The 17,643-nt window shown below is 40.3% G+C and overlaps 3 protein-coding genes across 3 annotated transcripts; 1 reads left to right on the top strand and 2 right to left on the bottom strand.

The window, feature by feature from the left end:
- Positions 1-608: 608 nt before the first annotated feature.
- On the top strand, positions 609-1,851 carry atoh1b (atonal bHLH transcription factor 1b). Its single transcript, XM_042492809.2, has one exon. It carries the CDS (start codon positions 742-744, stop codon positions 1,480-1,482), a length of 741 nt encoding a protein of 246 aa, XP_042348743.1. The 5' UTR covers positions 609-741; the 3' UTR covers positions 1,483-1,851.
- Positions 1,852-2,147: 296 nt separating this feature from the next.
- dok3 (docking protein 3) lies at positions 2,148-8,413 on the bottom strand. Its single transcript, XM_042493683.2, has 5 exons — positions 8,143-8,413; positions 5,754-6,056; positions 5,373-5,463; positions 3,895-4,082; positions 2,148-3,583 (listed from the first exon to the last, which is right to left on the bottom strand). Exons 1-5 carry the CDS (start codon positions 8,197-8,199, stop codon positions 2,777-2,779), a joined length of 1,446 nt encoding a protein of 481 aa, XP_042349617.1. The 5' UTR covers positions 8,200-8,413; the 3' UTR covers positions 2,148-2,776.
- A 129-nt stretch (positions 8,414-8,542) lies between these two features.
- On the bottom strand, positions 8,543-17,592 carry ddx41 (DEAD (Asp-Glu-Ala-Asp) box polypeptide 41). Its single transcript, XM_042493241.2, has 17 exons — positions 17,368-17,592; positions 15,597-15,692; positions 14,906-15,056; positions 14,719-14,793; positions 14,515-14,575; positions 14,290-14,426; positions 14,103-14,175; positions 13,847-14,000; positions 13,516-13,652; positions 13,086-13,248; positions 11,204-11,335; positions 11,011-11,082; positions 10,826-10,922; positions 10,355-10,504; positions 10,160-10,231; positions 9,122-9,232; positions 8,543-8,942 (listed from the first exon to the last, which is right to left on the bottom strand). Exons 1-17 carry the CDS (start codon positions 17,392-17,394, stop codon positions 8,806-8,808), a joined length of 1,845 nt encoding a protein of 614 aa, XP_042349175.1. The 5' UTR covers positions 17,395-17,592; the 3' UTR covers positions 8,543-8,805.
- Between the last annotated feature and the right edge of the window lie 51 nt (positions 17,593-17,643).

Below are 17,643 nucleotides of genomic sequence, written 5' to 3'. Positions count from 1 at the left end.
TCTCTACATCTCCAAAACAAATGAATCAGGGTATTTAAACCAGTAAAAACACTGAATCAAAAATACTGAATAAAAATAAGTGCTTTTCCAACACTGTTTAGCTTGTCAAAGAGGGGGCAGTTAATTACGATGGATGATATAAAAACATGAAAAGCCATATCCAGAGCTAGTGCTTGGTTTTTCCGTTCAGGAGTACTATAGAAACTGGCAAAACTGGGGAAAAAATCAGAAAACTATCAATCTAAGGTGCTAACACAAAAAAAAATAATTCACCACTTAATATAAAATAACAGTTTGGGCATGCATATTTCTGGAAATCTTTAATAACAAAGCCAGCAGACATGCAGCCCAGACTTTTCTGAACGACTTCATTAGATCACCTTTTTCTAGGCTTTTGAAACATATAAGCCACGCTCCTAAATGATTTATACATTCGGCTCCCCTCTGTGCGAGGACAATAACAAGGTCGTGATTGAGTTACAATGCACAATAGGAGAAAAAAAGTCGCGCTTTGTCTAATTGTTCCTTGACAGGGTCAGAGGGGATTGTAGGATTGGCTGGTGCCTCCTGAGGCTGCGGGGCTGTCAGAGCTGCTGGAGGAGCTGGGAGTGACACCAAGGTGACTGAGGCGAGGCTGTATAAATTGCTTGCGCAGAGCAAACCGCTCCAGAGACGAGGGCATCAGCCAGAGTCTTCGGTGTGACCTTTCCCTGCCGTGCACGACCACAGGCCACTGCAGTGATGACTGCAAAAGCAGAGCTCTCAAGCTGGCCGGAGTACCCAGAGGATTTCGCTCTGTTGCAGCAGCGCAACCTTGCTCACATCAACTCCAAAACTTGGATTTCTTCTAATTCACTCCATGCCTTCTCCAGGAGGGACGCGCACGGAGCTGCAGACGCGGGCCTCTCACTGGAGAAACTTGTGCCAATGAGTAAACTTCCTGACTGCCAGTCTGCTGCAGGCATCACAGAGACACACTCTGACAAGGCAGCAGAGGGGGGAAAGGCGATCCACTTTGGCCCGCAGAAACACAGACGCGTCGCAGCCAACGCCAGAGAGAGGAGGAGGATGCACGGCCTCAACAAAGCGTTTGACGAGCTGAGGAGCGTCATTCCCTCTCTGGAAAACGAGAGAAAGTTGTCCAAGTATGACACCCTCCAAATGGCGCAGATTTACATCACTGAGCTGTCGGAGCTGCTGGCTGGTGTGGTTCACCCGGAGTGCAGGAGTCCCCGTCCAGGCTCAGCGGACAAGACCTCCAAGAGGAGTCTGATTCACTCCCTGCGGCCAGCAGCCACTGCGCCGCCCCCGAACCCGCTGACCGGAGAACAGCGGGAGCCCTCCGCCTCCGTGGGCCACCTCATTATATTTGGACCCGCATCGGACTTGGGGTCAGATCAATCAGTGACTTCTTCCAACAGCAGTGATGGGGAATGTTCGCACCTCAGTGACATGGAGGAGAGTCTGGGTGGAAGACAGTAACAAAATAACACTGCAGTGTCTGCTATAAAAAGAACGAGGAGAGCCAAATATTACAGCTTGTAGAAATATTGATCATTTCAGATAGTCCTATATTTCCTCCAGTCGTTTTTAATAGCGTAGATGTTGCACTGCAAGTGAAAAAAAACACCTGCTGATATCTTGATTTTTTTTTGTTTACTTCCTAAGGCCACGATGAACTTAAAGGCCTTTTTAAAATGCACTTTATGGTCTGAACCATCAATGAAGACATTCCCAGTGTCTTTAGTGACATTTGTCTAAATCAAAAGCAACTATTTTCATATTTATGTATGGCTACGGGGTATTTTATAAGGATTTTTTTACTGAAATAAAATAAAAACATACTTGAAATATGAGTATACAAGTTGTTTTGTGTATTTCATTTTTAAATTAGCAATACACTGCCATATGCTGAGTAAGGTAATTGTCAATATTTACACCATGCGAGGCACACTGAAGAGTCCATGTCCAAAAGCTTTAGCTACTGCAAAACTGTTGATTTGTATGTGACAAAATCAACTTATTCTGTTGAAAAAAGAGAAGTTGAAGAGAAAAAAAACTCAAGCTTATTACCAAAGTGTTGTTCAATCTGACTGTGACAAGCAGGGCCATGATCACCTGTTTATGATTCTGCAACACACATTACGTTCGAGTTTTCCATCTTTTATTCATTTGAAAGTTATGAAATAGAAATAGAGACAATAATTGACACATCTACCCACAGTGCTTGAGTAACAGCTTCTACTTGGTTAAGGCAACACACTTTGACAAACTACCCGCAAAACTACAGTACACAGTAACACAGTAATTTGTTATATTTATTTGGAGGGCAAATTCTGAGCACATGCAAACATTGGGAGGGATGTGTCCCCCTGTACATAAGAATTTTTGCCTATAACAAGGAACCATTTATGTCTCCAAAGCTATCTCTATAATGAGATCATCCAAAAGTCAAGTGTTCCTTCAGCTTAATAGCAATGTGACATTAAAGATACTGCAGAACACATACTGTAGCTTCTCTTACATTTCAGCAGTGAAGAAAAATACCACAAAACCCCCTTTTTGCAAAAATAATCTGCAGAACAAAATGTATTCCAGATGCTTTGTTTTCATACAACAGGCTACAGACAGAAACATACAAACATCTGCAAGCCAAAATCTGATGCCAAATGTTCCCAGCAGAGGGGATTTCAAAGAAATAAAGAAACTAATTGTGCTTTATGACAGCCCATCACAGTTAAAATTGCTCCTCCTAGTCTGTCTGTTAACTAATAGCCTACTGAGAAAATGTGGGGCTGCCCGCTCCAGAGGGAAGAGGTGGCTGGAACTTTGCCAAGTCCTTAGAAATGATTTCTGCCAGCCTGTGTTTAAAACTGCCAGGGGCCTCTGTGGGGGCAAACTGGGTAGAGGAGCTGATGGCCTCTTCCATCTCCTTCATGTCATCCACCGCCTGCGCCTGTGCATTGTACCCTGGCTGCATGTAGTTATTCACAGGGGGCTGGCGCTGGTATCGGGGCCGGGGTGGGGTCTGGGGAGCAGGGGTGCAGGGGGGAGGCTGTGGATTTGTTACCACAGCCGCATAGATGACCTCTGAGTCCGCTGTAGTTTTGAACTCATCGTGTCTGGTCATAGGGGGCGTGGCTCTCCTCAGGTTGTAATAAATGTTGTCCTCCATGACATTATCCAGGTTTACAGCCTCTAGGGAATGACACAGTTTATCCTCATCCACACTTTCCTCCCCCACAGCCTCCCTGCTGTTAGACCGATGAGTTTGGATAAGAGATAGGTGCTTCGCCTTTAGTACAGGGGTATCATTAATAGTGGAGTAGTGGTTGGCAAACTCATCCTCTGCAGGACTGTAGACTGGGGCACCAGCGGGACAGCTGGTTGTGGTTGGGAGGATAACAGGAGACAGGTCAGATAACGATCTTCTGCGGAGGCTGGGGAGCTGGGGAGAGGACCTACTCTCCACAGAGCACTGCCTCGATATATTTTGGAAGATCTGGGGACCATGCCTGGACAGGAAGATGAACACTCCTTCTCCTGACTCACAGCGACGGCCTGCTTCAATGCTGAATCCACCCTGAAATCATGCAGTAACACGCATCTTAAAGGAACAGTTTGACATTTTGGGAAATATGCTCATTATTCGCTTTCTTGCTGAGAGTTAGATGAGAAGATCGATACCACTGTCTGAGAGGGGTATCCATCTTCTCATCTAACTCTCGGCATGAAAGCCATTAAGTATATTTCCCAAAATGTCAAGCTGTTCCTTCAAAGATATGCAAAAGATCTGAGCTGAATGTGTGTATCAGGTGTATCATGACTACTGTGACGCAGTTTGAATATTTTTGCATCATTTTCAATATGGAAGGGGGGTCATAAGAACTTTACCTCAACCTGTCCAAATTTGCGTAAGAGCCTGTACGGCCAGCGATACAATGTGTGACCAGTATCAATGGCCAGCAAAATCACAGCTTCATTATCTGTGCAGACCAGATAGTCCCCAGATAACTTGCATCTCCTGGATGCCTCCGTGCTCTGGACAGTCACTTGGTACTGGTTTGGAGGAAGAGTCGGATCTAAACATGAGAAGACATGAAAGTATTTGCCAATTAAAACATCACAGCACACTGAGGTTGGTGCAGCACAACTACACATGCAGGATCTTTCATATGGCATCTGAGCAGCAATACATTAGCATAGGGAATAAACGTGCACCGAATACACTCTCATATGGAAAAAGGCTGATTTAAAATTGCTTGCATTTTCTACTAATCTCTCTGCATGTCTGTGCTGCCTGGATTTTTCAGCACAAGTGTAATCCATTAGGAAATAAAAAGAAATAAATGTGTGTAAGCCAGAGCTTGCTGACGCTAATACATTCTGCCGTTCATGTTTGAATAAATTAGTGACTTTAGCTGCTGCTGACACATATACAAGGTTTCTGCTGATGTCTTGAATTTATGATGCCATGACATCTAAACCTCACTGCTGCTAGTTTCTTCTTGATTTTTCCCTTTTTTACAATACATTCATCAATTTTCTCACTCGATCTTGTCAAAGGGACAGTTCACCCCAAAATCAATATTATATATTTTTGCTTCTTAGCTGTACTGCTATTCATCAATCCAGATTGTTTCCAGTGTTGGAGATATCAGGCGTAAAAAATGTGTGCTCCCTCTCTGATATATTGGAACAGGTGATACTCAGCTTGTGTTGATCAAAGCACTAAAAAATACATTTGAAAAGCTCAACAGCAAAGTCTCTTTCCAGAAATAATGACCCGGTTACTCAAGATAATCCACAGACCTGCTCAGTGACACGGTTGGTGGGTGTAGTTTGATGGAAAGAAAATAGATCCTATATGAAACTGCTCACAACAAGGTCTGTGGATTATCTTCAGTAGTTTGGTCATGATTTCTGGAAAGAGACATTACTGTTGAGTTTTTCCAATTTTAATTTTTATTATTATTTGGTACTTTGAGTAATGCAAGCTGAGTGTCATCTCGTTCCATTAGATCTGAGAGAAGACAGACATCCCCAAAACAAAAACAATCTCGATTAATAAATAGTACTACAAGTAAGAGGAATAATATGTATTTTTGATTTGGGGTGAACTGTACCTTTACAGGATAATTCCAGTTTCTCACAACTTAGCTAAAATATACGATTGCTGATATAGGAGTGCTGCAGCATCACAATAGTACAGTTGACGAAGCAAGAAACACCAACAGACAATCTGATAAACTGTAAAAAAAAAACAAAAAAAAAAACAACTCCAGCTTTCAATTACTAAATCAGATGTTGTTTTTTTGTTTTTTGATTGCTTATTGACTGATCAGCCGTTGACTGATAACTGATGCCATTACCGGTTTTCCAAGACGAGTAAAGGTCATTGTCCTCCATCATCAAGCTATTTCCTCTCTCGAAAGCCCCTTTGTCTGACTCCCCAGGATCCTTCTGTAAACACAGTGGCATGGTAAACATTACATGGAGTGTACGCCACCCTTTTATCACCGTTTTATGACTTCGAAGAGGTAAGATGCAAGACAGGGTACAGCTTGTGCAAGCACAAGAATTAGAGAAGTCAAGAGACAGAAGTTACAGATACTGTATTAACTTCCTCATTGTGCTATCTGTCTCTGATTGCCAGTAAGGTTTATCCCCACCTTTCCCAAATGATAACACTACTGCTGATATAAAAAGAAAAAAGGAAAGTTGCACTGGTCAAGAGGAGAGACATGTGATACCTGAAAGGCCAGAAGGCAGAGGGCACTGAGCCATTCCTGGCTTGACGTGGAGGCCAGGGTGTAGGTACACTGAGTGGTGTTTAAGTAGAAGGCAGTGCAACTAGAAGGACACGACTCCTTTGGAGCAGGTACAACACTGAGGCAGTCACTTAGACGCACCACTTTTCTTTCAGGTGTTTTTGGCCGAGCCACCTTCCTCTGGTCAGCAGCAGCATTGTTGTCAAATAGAGTAGAGAACTCCAACCGACCAACTCCCATAGAGCTGGGCTTAAAAAGCACCATCCATACTTTCCGCCATGTTTTCTGTTGCAGGCAACAGAGAGAAAAATTACTGTTAATAATTGCACTCTCTGGCACAGTTCATGAGTGGTGTAACAGCCATATATTTCATTTTTGTTTAATATCCCGCCTTGCCACTGGGTGGGGGGGTGTTTATTGTACTGGCTGTTGAAGGCCAGCAGAAATTTAAGTTGGCAGTAAACACTGGTGTTGCTGATTGGGAGAAGCAAACTGTTTTCAACTGTAATTTGATGATGTTTTTGTTTGGCTGCATTTGTTTTATTTATATCTGTGGTGAAAATTATTGAAAGTTATACGGACATGCCAGTAGCAGCTACAGTACAGTACAGGGCTTCAGTCACTACATTTAGTTTATATCTTTTTGTTATTATCTTGTATCGTTAGCAAAGATGGCATATCTCCGTGTTATGCAGATGATACACAGCTCTACATTATCACATTTGCATCATGTGAATTATCTGAGTTGTATTGACATTGTTGCATTTAAAAATAATCCTTGATTGGATGGCTCAAACTTTTCTACGGCTAAAACACAGAGAACATTATTAATATGAGTAATACCAGAGAGAAAATGTAGTCCTTACTTTTTTAAAAAGTACATTACAACAATACCTCTTGTAAACTGATTTCCAGATGCTTCTCATTGTTTTCAGGTGAGCTTATTATGACTATCAGTTCATTCATATCTGGAACAGCCTCGCCGTAGCTTTGAGCATGTACGACCCGTTTTATTTAGAGAAACATCTGTTTGACTGGTTTTTACATATTGCAATGTTTACTGTATGTTCCATCAGCAGCAGTTTAAAAAAAACTCTAACATAATTGTTTACAATGTCCCTTTTTTCCTGTCGTTCTATTGTTTTTAACATTTCTATTTGTTTTCTGTTTATTTGACACAAAGTTGATCAATCTGATCATCAATAGATCTTTTTTTCCCCTTTTTGTTTACAATAAATAACAAGTAAATAGGGTTCTCTGTGCACTATACTGTAATACTGCACCTGCTTGAATTTTGCAAAACGTGTCTGTAAAAGACTAGCCCTGCTCCATCCTGTAGCTAAACTTACTGTCGATGAGGGGGCAGTTTGAACCACACTGAGGGGATTTCTCAAACCTTGCCATATTGATTCAGAAAAGGATAAGTCACTCACAGCTTACAGCTCTATATCATCTGAGGATCAGTATTTTAAGATCTTTATGAATCAGAATAGCACTTTCCATAGAAATTGAATGGTTCACTTATTATGTCTCAAATATTACTATAATTAGGTACAAATCCGGTCTAATTAGTGACTGAAATAGTACACAAAAAATATTTAATACACAGAACCAATGGAAACAGCCTCAGTTATTATTATAAATTAATGATATCTAATGTGGGAGAACACTGACGTCAGTTTGAATTTAATTCAGTTTAATTCTAGTTAAATTGAGATTACCTGATGACACATTCACATGGGTAGAATAAGGGAAAAAGCATTTCCTGAAGTTTAAAGTGATTGTGTAAATATTTATGATGTGTCATTTCTACTTTAAGTCTAAGAACGTGTAAGGATTGCTTAAATGAAGTTTAGAGTTACTGACACTATGGAACATCTTGAAGAACAAAAATGCAGTTTCATAAATGCTGCAATACCTTGTTCAGTTTATGACATCTAGAGTGCAGGGGAATTTAGACTTTCAGTAAGTACTGTAAACATTTTGACTTACGACATTATAAATAAAGTGCAAACATTTTGGGCTACAAGCATTACTAGATTTAATATTTGCATTGGTGTTTACTAAACTAAAAGTAAAAAGGTTTTGGTATTTCCCTCACTTGGACTTTACTGTATTGTTTATTAAAGATTAATATTCAGAGTAACTAATTTGTTTTTGCAAACAATTTTTTTTACATTTTTATAGGATATACTCTATATCAAGACATCAGCCTCTGAAAAACATCTGTATTGCGATCAGAGCCTTTGCTTGTTTTAACCCATTGATGAAATCATATACTGTTGACCAAGCCGTTCAGTTGCCATACTGACTTCAAACAAACCACAATGTTCACTGTTTCACAAGTAATCTGAATTTCTGTGGAACTTACCTTTCCAAACTTAACCCCCTGAAGGTACAGCTTCCCCTCCTTGAAGATGACATCCATGCTTGTAAGCTCTACTTGCAAATCTGTTAGTTCTTGATGCTCTGTGTTCAAGAGCAACAAACCACCAGGTTATAATTAGCTTATTCTACAGCACTACAGAAATTGTTTCCTTTACGTCACCAGCAGCTTCCATTCTGCTGTCTGCTTGTGTAAGTCCAAACAAGACAAGATATCTCTGATCTGCGACTTCACTGTTGCAAAAGACAGGGCTCACCAGTTGTGTTGTGTGTTTTCTTGAGTCAAACTTCCCTTTGCATTCTGCTTGTTCTAGTAACTTCCTCATCATACAAAACCTGGTACCACACCTTTCTATTTTTCCCAGTTAAGAATATTTAAGATCATCAACACATGCAGTGGTTTTATTTACAATTGGAGTTATCAAAAATGTATATTACAAAGTCTACACATCCAGAACAAGTACGACAGCTTTTAGGCAAAAAAGGTCAAAGTGAAAATTGCACCTGACAGACCCGTGTCAGAACTATGTTAGGTGATGATAAAAATACACTTCCTCAGTTCAGTGACTCAAAAATCAGCTGTACAATTTCCTCAGAAATATTTCTCACTTCCATTCAGCATTGGAATTGAAAACCTATTGAAAACCTCTTAGAAGTCCATTGAGCTATGAGCCAGGTAGTCTTTCCGCCCGATGTTGGTGACCTGCTTGGTCTGCATGGCCTCCAATTTTGGACAGTCTGTGATACGATGACCCAGACCACCACAGAATGTACAGCCCCTCTCCCCTGTGAAAAGAATCAGGTGTGTCAGAAAAGGTTTGCAAATACTCCACACTATGTTAATTTGAGATGATCATATCAGGTTAGAGGGACATTTAAAAGGCAACACAAAGTTATTATAGAGTGACCCATAGGTGAAGAGCACATAGAGAAAGAGATGCGAACATCTGGTGTGAACGGCTCACCTCCAATGTCCAGCATAGTCTCGTCCCCTGTCTGGAGCACCTGGAGGACTGGAGGAACCTTCTGCTTGGCTTCAACTAGCAGAGCTTTGAGGTCCATTAAAACTGACTCATCTGTGGGGAAATAAACACTTTACATGAACTCATTGTTATCTAATAAACAAGTGTTGCACACTCTGGGTCCACATGCATTTCTCTTTTATTCAGATGACTTTTCAGTTCTCAGACCTTCTTCAAGATCAACAAGCATAAGCCGCTTTTTAAACTGCCTGTCTGAAGCAGGATATCTGCGCTGTTACTTTGTCTTGGCAGTGGGAGTATTAACAGCTCCAAAGCAATGTTTGTGTAAAAAGGACAGCCGGCAGGAGGGACCATTGAAAGGATGGGTGTGACATTTTGACTATGTGTTATGTGTGGAACCCACCACCGGGAGATTTAAAAACAGCTGGTGGCAGTTTAAAGCTAACTCAAACAAGAACAGTGGTCGCAAATGTCTGCAAATTGGGAAAAAACAAAGAGTTCAATGTGCTCCTTAGCCTCCAAGCAGAGGACAAGATCATATAACAGAGATGGTAAATGATAGTTACTGCCACGTTATTCCATTGTTACTTTTTTATAATGCACCGCCAACCCGTATATGTCATACTTGAGACTGTCACTCCTATATTAAATGTCATACCCGTAATGTTTAAAATGACACAGTGGGGTGGCATGATGCTGCCACGGTTTGGCACTGTGTAAAAATGCAATGGCGGCATGAATAAGGGACTCTGAATAAAAAGGACTATAGTCACCCTGGCAAAGGTGTGGCCTAATTAGTGCCTGTATCTGACAATTATTGTTGATCTTGAAAAAGGCTTCTGAGCTGAAATGCTATTTGAATAAAACAGAAATGTTTATGGACAGACATTTGTTTCCTACTTAAAACTTTCAACCATTTAACACTGAATTAAGATGGCTACAGTCTCAATAATACATAACAAATATTTTGAAAATCACTACTCCTATAGAAAAAATTAATTTCATTGTTTTTCCCCTTACCACAGCCTTTATTGATGAATGTAGTGGCAATACCAGTCTTTCCTGATCTTCCAGTTCTTCCAATTCTATGGACTGAAACAAGACCATTTCAGTAAACCAGACTGAGCAATTTAAGAACTGATGATTACATAATGAAGAAATTTTAGGACCAGGCCACCCATATAAATATATATATATATGTATATATTCTCTTACCATAGTTTTCTATCTCCTCAGGCATGTCATAATTCACAACATGCTGTATAGCTGGGAAGTCCAGACCCTTGGAGGCCACATCTGTGGCAACTAAGACATCCTTCTTTCCCTCTTTAAATGCCTCGATGGCTTTTGTTCTTTCCTCTTGATCTGAAAAACAATCAACAAATATTACATGAACCATATTATGCAAGACAATGACAAATGGAAACTATGAGGTGTCTGCAATGCTCTCTATACCTTGGAAATGCTAGATAAAAATAGGAAGCAGAAATGGTGACATTTGCAAGCAGGATGGCATCTGGTGGTAATGATGAGCAACTACAAGACAGTTGAAGCGTACCGCTGTGTGCTTATGCTCTCAGACTTGATGCTGGTTGGACAAACTCTCAAATGCATTAGTCCTCAGAAGGTGTTATAACTATGCACTCACTTCTATGTATTTTAAGATTTGAATAGAGCCCTGCATACCTTTTCCTCCATGGATGGCCACTGCCTCTACTCCTTTTAGCAGCAGATACTCATGGATGGCATCTACATCAGCCTTCTTCTCAGCAAAAATCAGCACCTGTGGATATGAGCAGACAATATTTTGTAACATCTGGCATGTTTGAGTAATAGTTTATGTGAATGTCATAACATGTGGAGGCACTAACAGGAGGTGGTGTTTTCTGGAGACACTCGAGAAGGTACACCATCTTGGCCTCCTCTTTGACGTATTCCACTTCCTGCACACAAACAAAGTATTTATCATTTAGTTTAAGTTTCATATGAAGGGGTTTGTAAGTTAAATGCTATGAATTCCCCAGACTAAGACAAAAAACCTCTCTCAGTAACAAATGCTCATACCTGGATGACGTCCAGGCTGGCAGCTCCGGCCCTGCCCACGTTGATGGTGATGGGTTTGACCAGAGCACTCTTGGCAAAGTTCTGAATCTTCTTGGGCATAGTGGCGCTGAAAAGCAGGGTTTGCCTTTGCCCCTAGATGAAGAAATAATACATTAAAGGATTTTTCTGATTTCCAACAGAAAAGGGTCAAGAATTCATTCTGAAAAAAAAGAAAAGGAAAAACAGCTTCATCTGACTGAGCCCGGCAGCTGGAAGATGGACTAATCAACAAACTATGGAGAGTGCTTCAGCGATGATGAAATTTGGTGCCTGTTACAACATAAAGACGGCGTGGGAAACAATTTTAACAAGTGTTACAGATAGAAAATGAAGCATTATTCTGTAACTGTGATTGCATGGCCTCTTTCTGCTCTAAATGCACTAGAGGCAGAGGATTTTACAGACAAGTAATAGATATTTAACAAAGTTTCCAGGATGCCTACATAACTCTTCAGTGTGACAATCAGAAGAAAGACCAATGATATGTCAGTGTGTGTTAAATTTGTCCACATAGTTTTAATAATCAGGAAATAGAAAATTGGAGGGGGCTGGGATTGCTTATGTAGTTGCTACATAGAAACAGAATGAACAGAAAGGACATCGAACCTTTTGCTGTGATCATTTGACTAGTTCAACAGAAAATGGAGATTGTTGTCAGTAGTCATGGTGACAACGCAGGTCAGTGGGGCTGTAAAGTGTGCCACTAGTTTGAGAACTCCATTTTGGCCTACTGCTGCCTCAGTAAGTAATCAAAGGTACTAACCTATTTGCATAGTGAGTAAATGTATTTAGAACTGCCAGTGCTGGGGCTGATCTCTATAAACAGACTCTGCACATTTACGTACAATGTGTAGGCAAGGGGACCAATCACGATTGAACGGCAGGTAAATGGTTTGTGTGGAGAGGCGGAACACATTGGCTGCAATGCAATCTTGTAACCCATCGTCTATGGTCTGATGATAATTAACTTTATGTCACGCTTATTTTAAAAATGCATCTGCATCGATTCACAGTCTTGGCCCAGGTAGCAGCTGGCTGCACCTGATCAGCCCGAAAACACTGGCCATCGCCTCCAGAGACTTGAGACAAATAGCTGATGGTTTCCGAGATCTGCGGATTTAATCGCTCTGATTGACAGTTCAGCTCAGTGCAGGAGAAGAGAATCAGAAGTGTGGGACATAAACAAAGGGCAAAAGACAAGAGGGAGTGTGATTGACACAAACTTGTTATGTAAGGTAAGACTGTTGATGGGTTGTGCTGTTGTTCACTGGCACACAATAAATATGCTCTGTTCTTTCAACAGTAGATTGTGTTGTTAATGTGCTAACTGGCTAACTAGCATCAAGACAGCCCTCGGTTATCCCTTTTTGAGTGACAACAACAGACGATCACTGTCTGCTGGCATGGAGGGGTATCTCCTCTCACACAGGCACAGAACACATGTGTGGTTGGCAGTCTGACTGGTGTCTGCATGTGCAACTTTTTGGCCAAGAAACAACAAAATAGCAGGGGATTTCCATCACCGGTAGTTCTCTGATGTCAGTTTGGTGTATCTGGGCCTTAAGACACCTCTTCACGCTTCAGTATTACTCCTCCACTGCTTGTGTGGTTGGTACTGCAAAACCTAACTTCAGTGAATTTGCAACTTGCCTGCAAGTCGGTTTGCTTATACAGAAGTTTATATGAAAGTTTTAACAGTTGCACTGACAGTTGTACATATTTAATGGCTGCTGCTTTGACCATCCGACTATGTTGTTTGAATGGGAACGTCTGCTCTACTCTCATTCTATTTCTATGAGTTGCTGTCATTTAGCAATCACTGCTGCAGAGAAAAAAAACTCACCTTGAAGTAGGAAAAGATGGTTCTGATGTCTTCCTCAAAGCCCATGTCAATCATCCTATCAGCCTCATCCAGAGCCAAGTAGCGACAGATGTCCAGACTCACCATCTTCTTCTGCAGCAAGTCCATCAATCTGCCGGGGGTGGCAACCATCATGTGGACACCACTGTAACCACAGGAGATACAGATTTATATGTAGAAAGTATTGTTTTTAATTAACAGTATTTTAGTGCTTAGGTCCTCAAAAAAGTCATGTTAAATTTTAGTAGTATGCATACTTTCTGTAATGCATTATGTCTAAAACATCTGTCTATTTTGTTCCTCATTGAGTGATTTACAGCTGAATCATGCATTTTTTGCTTGACACCAGTTCAAAATCTGGATGAAAGACAGAAACAGATTCCTTTTAGACAAAATCTTCACTCTTACTTACTGTTTTACCACCTCCATCTGCTCCTTGACAGACATTCCTCCTATGCAGAGAGCAGAGCGCAGCTGAGGAGCTCCTTCCTCCTCTAGCAGCTTGCAGTAGTACTCGATGATGCCGTGAGTCTGCCTCGCCAACTCTCGCTGGAGTGAAGGAAAAAGGTATTCAAATCAGATATGCTTAGTTGCAAAAAAAGGCAAGGCTGTTCACAGCCAGTACCATCTGTCTAAAGTGCAAACAGTAGGAAATCCTTTATATTTATGCAACAAGCAATCCTATTTCATGCTGCATTTCAAGCTGCATCATAAACTCAGTTGGTTTGTGTTGTGTGTCTTACGGAAGGACAGATGATGAGTCCGTACGGTCCCTCTCTCTTGAAGAAAGGAAGCCTCTTCTCCTGCTCCAGGGAGAACATGATGATGGGCAGAGTGAAGACTAAAGTCTTTCCAGAACCAGTAAAGGCGATGCCAATCATGTCTCGGCCTGACAGACTAAGACAAGCACCGTCAATGCATGAACAGTTTCATGCACTTATCATACATTACATATCTTGCAGTCTGTTTGTTTAGTACATGTTAATTTTCTGTACTTACACTGTGGGGATTCCTTGTATTTGAATTGGTGTGGGGTGCACAATGCCCTTCTTTTTCAATCCTTTTAGAATTGCTGCAAACACAACAGAAAGATTTGTTGCCAAATGTTAATAATGTGTGACCACTAAAGGCCTTGCACAGAAAGAAAATGTGTTTTTAATGTGTAAGAGAGTGCGTGTACTGTAACCTGGTGGAAACTTCATCTCCCTGAAGCTTTTGATCGGAGGGGGGATGCCATCTCCATCAACCAGAATGTGAAACTTCTTCCTGACGCGCTCATGTCTGGTATCTGGCATATTCAGGATGTAGCGTGGTGCCTTCCAGCTAAAAAGAAAATCCAAGTTAAATGCAAATGTAAAAAAAAACTTGACAAACAATGTTACTTTATATAATTCACTGATCAATATCTTACCTAGTTTTTATAGGATCATCATATATGATACCTTTGGCCATTTCCTTCACAGACATGAGAGCTGACAGAGGAGAGATTAAAGGCTCCTGAATTAGCTTTCAAGTGCAGAAAATTTTGCACAAACTGTTTTAACATCCAGAATTTTCATCAAAGTAAATCTGATAAATAATTCAGCTTCTGAACTAGACAGGATTCGAATTTTACCTCTGCCCTCTGCAACACTCTCAAGAATTTTCTCTTCCTCTTTCAGCTGCTTCTCCTTGGCTGACTCCTTACGGGCTGTAGATGTGATCACATAAAGCAGGTGAGATATCATACAACCGACACGGTAATTCTTAATGAGCAATGTGATAGAAACAGCAACAATAATAATTCAGTGGGTCGTTTTTACCTTCTGCTTTTTCCTTGAGGTGCTGATGCTGGTCAAGGAGACTGACATTGGAGCGTGGACCCAGACCCTCGTCCTCATCCCTCTGCTCCTCCCCACTGTCCTTCTGCTCCTCGTCCACTGCCTTCCCTCGTAGACGTAACATCTTCTGGAGCTGTGAGATACGTGTGTTGAAAAAAAAACGTTAAATTTGAAAGTGTGGTAACTGGATGTGAAGTTGATATATATTTGTAAAAGCAACAAAACATTGTGTTTTTAAATCTGTGTGAAACTGACCATGTACCACTAATGAGGAACGCACCAAGCACACTGATACTTATTCTGACATTTTAACTCATGTCATCTACCATTACAAATTCCCAGTCTAATCTGTAACTATATAAAATCTCAATCCATGTAGCTCACTATGTGAAATGCAAACTTGGCTATAATTTCGATGTAAGGTTACATGAGGCCAAGGATTGCTGTAGTGCTGAAAACTGAGTCCGCCATGACTGAAAAATGTCGTGAAAACACAGAATTTAATAACAACATTGACAATAAAGCTGTTTTTTTAATATGGAACAGCCACCTCCGGCTGACATCCCTGATCCGCTTAACAAGGTCTTGGCCCCAAAAACTAAACAGTTGGATCAGATTGCTAAATCCTTATTCATTTCTGAAGAATCAAATAGGACAGTGCACACCAACTTACCATTTGCTGTTTTCTTATTTTGACTGGAACATACGGCACATAATCATCATCTTCCGATCCCTCTGAGCCGGACTTTTCCTCTTCCCCAAAGGATCTCTGTACAAACACATTATAATTACCAGAAGTATTATACTACTATACTATTACTTGTATTTTCTCTCTACAGAGAGGTTAGAGCTCAGCATTTAGCCAGAATGGCCTTCAAACACTTACAATGAAAGAGATTCCAAGAGTACTTAATCCTACGGCAGTGGTTTAGGGACCCTCTTTCTATACTTAAGTGAGCTGACAACCTCTGATTGACATATTTGATTAACTTTAATATTATTCTCTAAGCATAACAATAATAAAACAGAACAACTGATAAAACGTAAACTTCCTCCAAATAGTGAAAGCAATAACTGCAGGTAGTTCTTGTAAAACAAGCATTTTGAGCAGATTATTTCTCCTTTGAATATTTCATCAGAGGTGAGTTTTCATTAAACCACCTGCCCCCCAACTTTTTACGTTTCTCTGCCTGTATCACGCTTTTGAATGATCACACAGGGTTCTTTTTGATCAATTCAACGTTTTCTTGTCCCTGACTCGTGGCAATTGTTTTGTTGACTCATTGGTTGTTTCAACTGTGTACTTTTCTTATGTAGAACAAAATTTTCTCACAGAAAGCCATGGTTCTGTGAATATATTCTGTTTACCATGCCCTATTTCTATACATTTACATATACAGTTTTCTTCAAAGAAATGAATGAAATGCTGAAATACAGGCCCACTTTTTGTTTTTAAGTTTACTTACACTCCCTAAAAATCAAGCAGGAATTCCTACCCCCATTGAAGCTTTGGTGACCACTAATAGGGGTCAGGACCCCCAGGTTTGATATCAATTTTCTACAGTATACTATGCGGAAAAAAGTAAAAACCTAACTTGTACAATAGTGGCTATTTTCAAAAGTTTATACCAATCATATCCATGAATTTCCTACATGGATTGTTAGAATATTTGGTTTGTATCTGATATAACTGTAACGACTGAGCTGTCTTGTTGTTGTTTTTTTGCTGCAGCTTTATTTAACAAAAATATGTACAAAATATGTCAGGCAAACAAAAACACAAATATACATGAGAGCACAGAAAACTGACACCCAGCACAGAATATAATACATAATCATAATATCAATACACAGATCAATAAAAATCTTTAAAATAAGAAGAATGGATACGGACAGAAAAAACCAAGCAAACAAAAATAATTCAAATTGATATCACATCAGGGGGGTCGCCAAATAAGGTTTTGTAATAGTCTAAAAAATCTTTTATTTTATAATTATTTGTAAGAGCAAGAGAGGAAAGCGTCGACTTAAAATCAATCAAGAAAAGATAGACAGAGGAATGTGAACCTAAACATTTTTGTTTATGGATAAAGAATTTCTCCATTAAGACAAAAAAAACTGATCTGACCTAAAAGTTTTGTGTTCGTAACGTTATAAACGTTATAAACGTCACCATTACGTATTGACCGTTTAAGTTGTGGCTTTGCGTTGTAGCTAGTTGGTCGTGTAGCCTTACCACATTCATATCAGTCTAACTAAAAATACTGTATGGCTCAAACGCTTTAGTTTATCGTTATTCATTCGCCTGTTTTAATACAATTGACTGCGTAGTATCTAAATTTTGCCGTAAGCTTTTCTGACACTAATGCTTCACTAGCTAGCTAACTTTAGCTAGCGTTAGCTAACCTCTTCACACTGTGAACGATAGTAAACGCTTAACTTACCTTTTTGGGTCGATTTTCTGTCTCCATTTTATTTATAAATACAACAACGTTCTCTACGTACTTAAGCTGCAGTCCTGTTCACCAAATATTCGGTAGACAATTCAATAAATTCATCTAATCCACATGTTTACACCATGAGTGTATTATAGTGAAGTTAACACAGGAAGCTTTGAGGCTGTACGGGACGTTGGGAGGGTCAAACTTCATCGAGCCGCTGCGACCAAACGTAACAAGGCGACTCCGGTGTTGAAGAGGCAGCTCGTGCAAATGGTACAT

The sequence above is a fragment of the Plectropomus leopardus genome, chromosome 8, assembly GCF_026936395.1.
Source record: "Plectropomus leopardus strain MGB_pleo_1.0 chromosome 8, ASM2693639v1, whole genome shotgun sequence".
Taxonomy (NCBI): domain Eukaryota; kingdom Metazoa; phylum Chordata; class Actinopteri; order Perciformes; family Serranidae; genus Plectropomus; species Plectropomus leopardus.
Note: the sequence above shows the minus strand (reverse complement) of the source record. Positions and strands in the feature narration are given on the sequence as shown.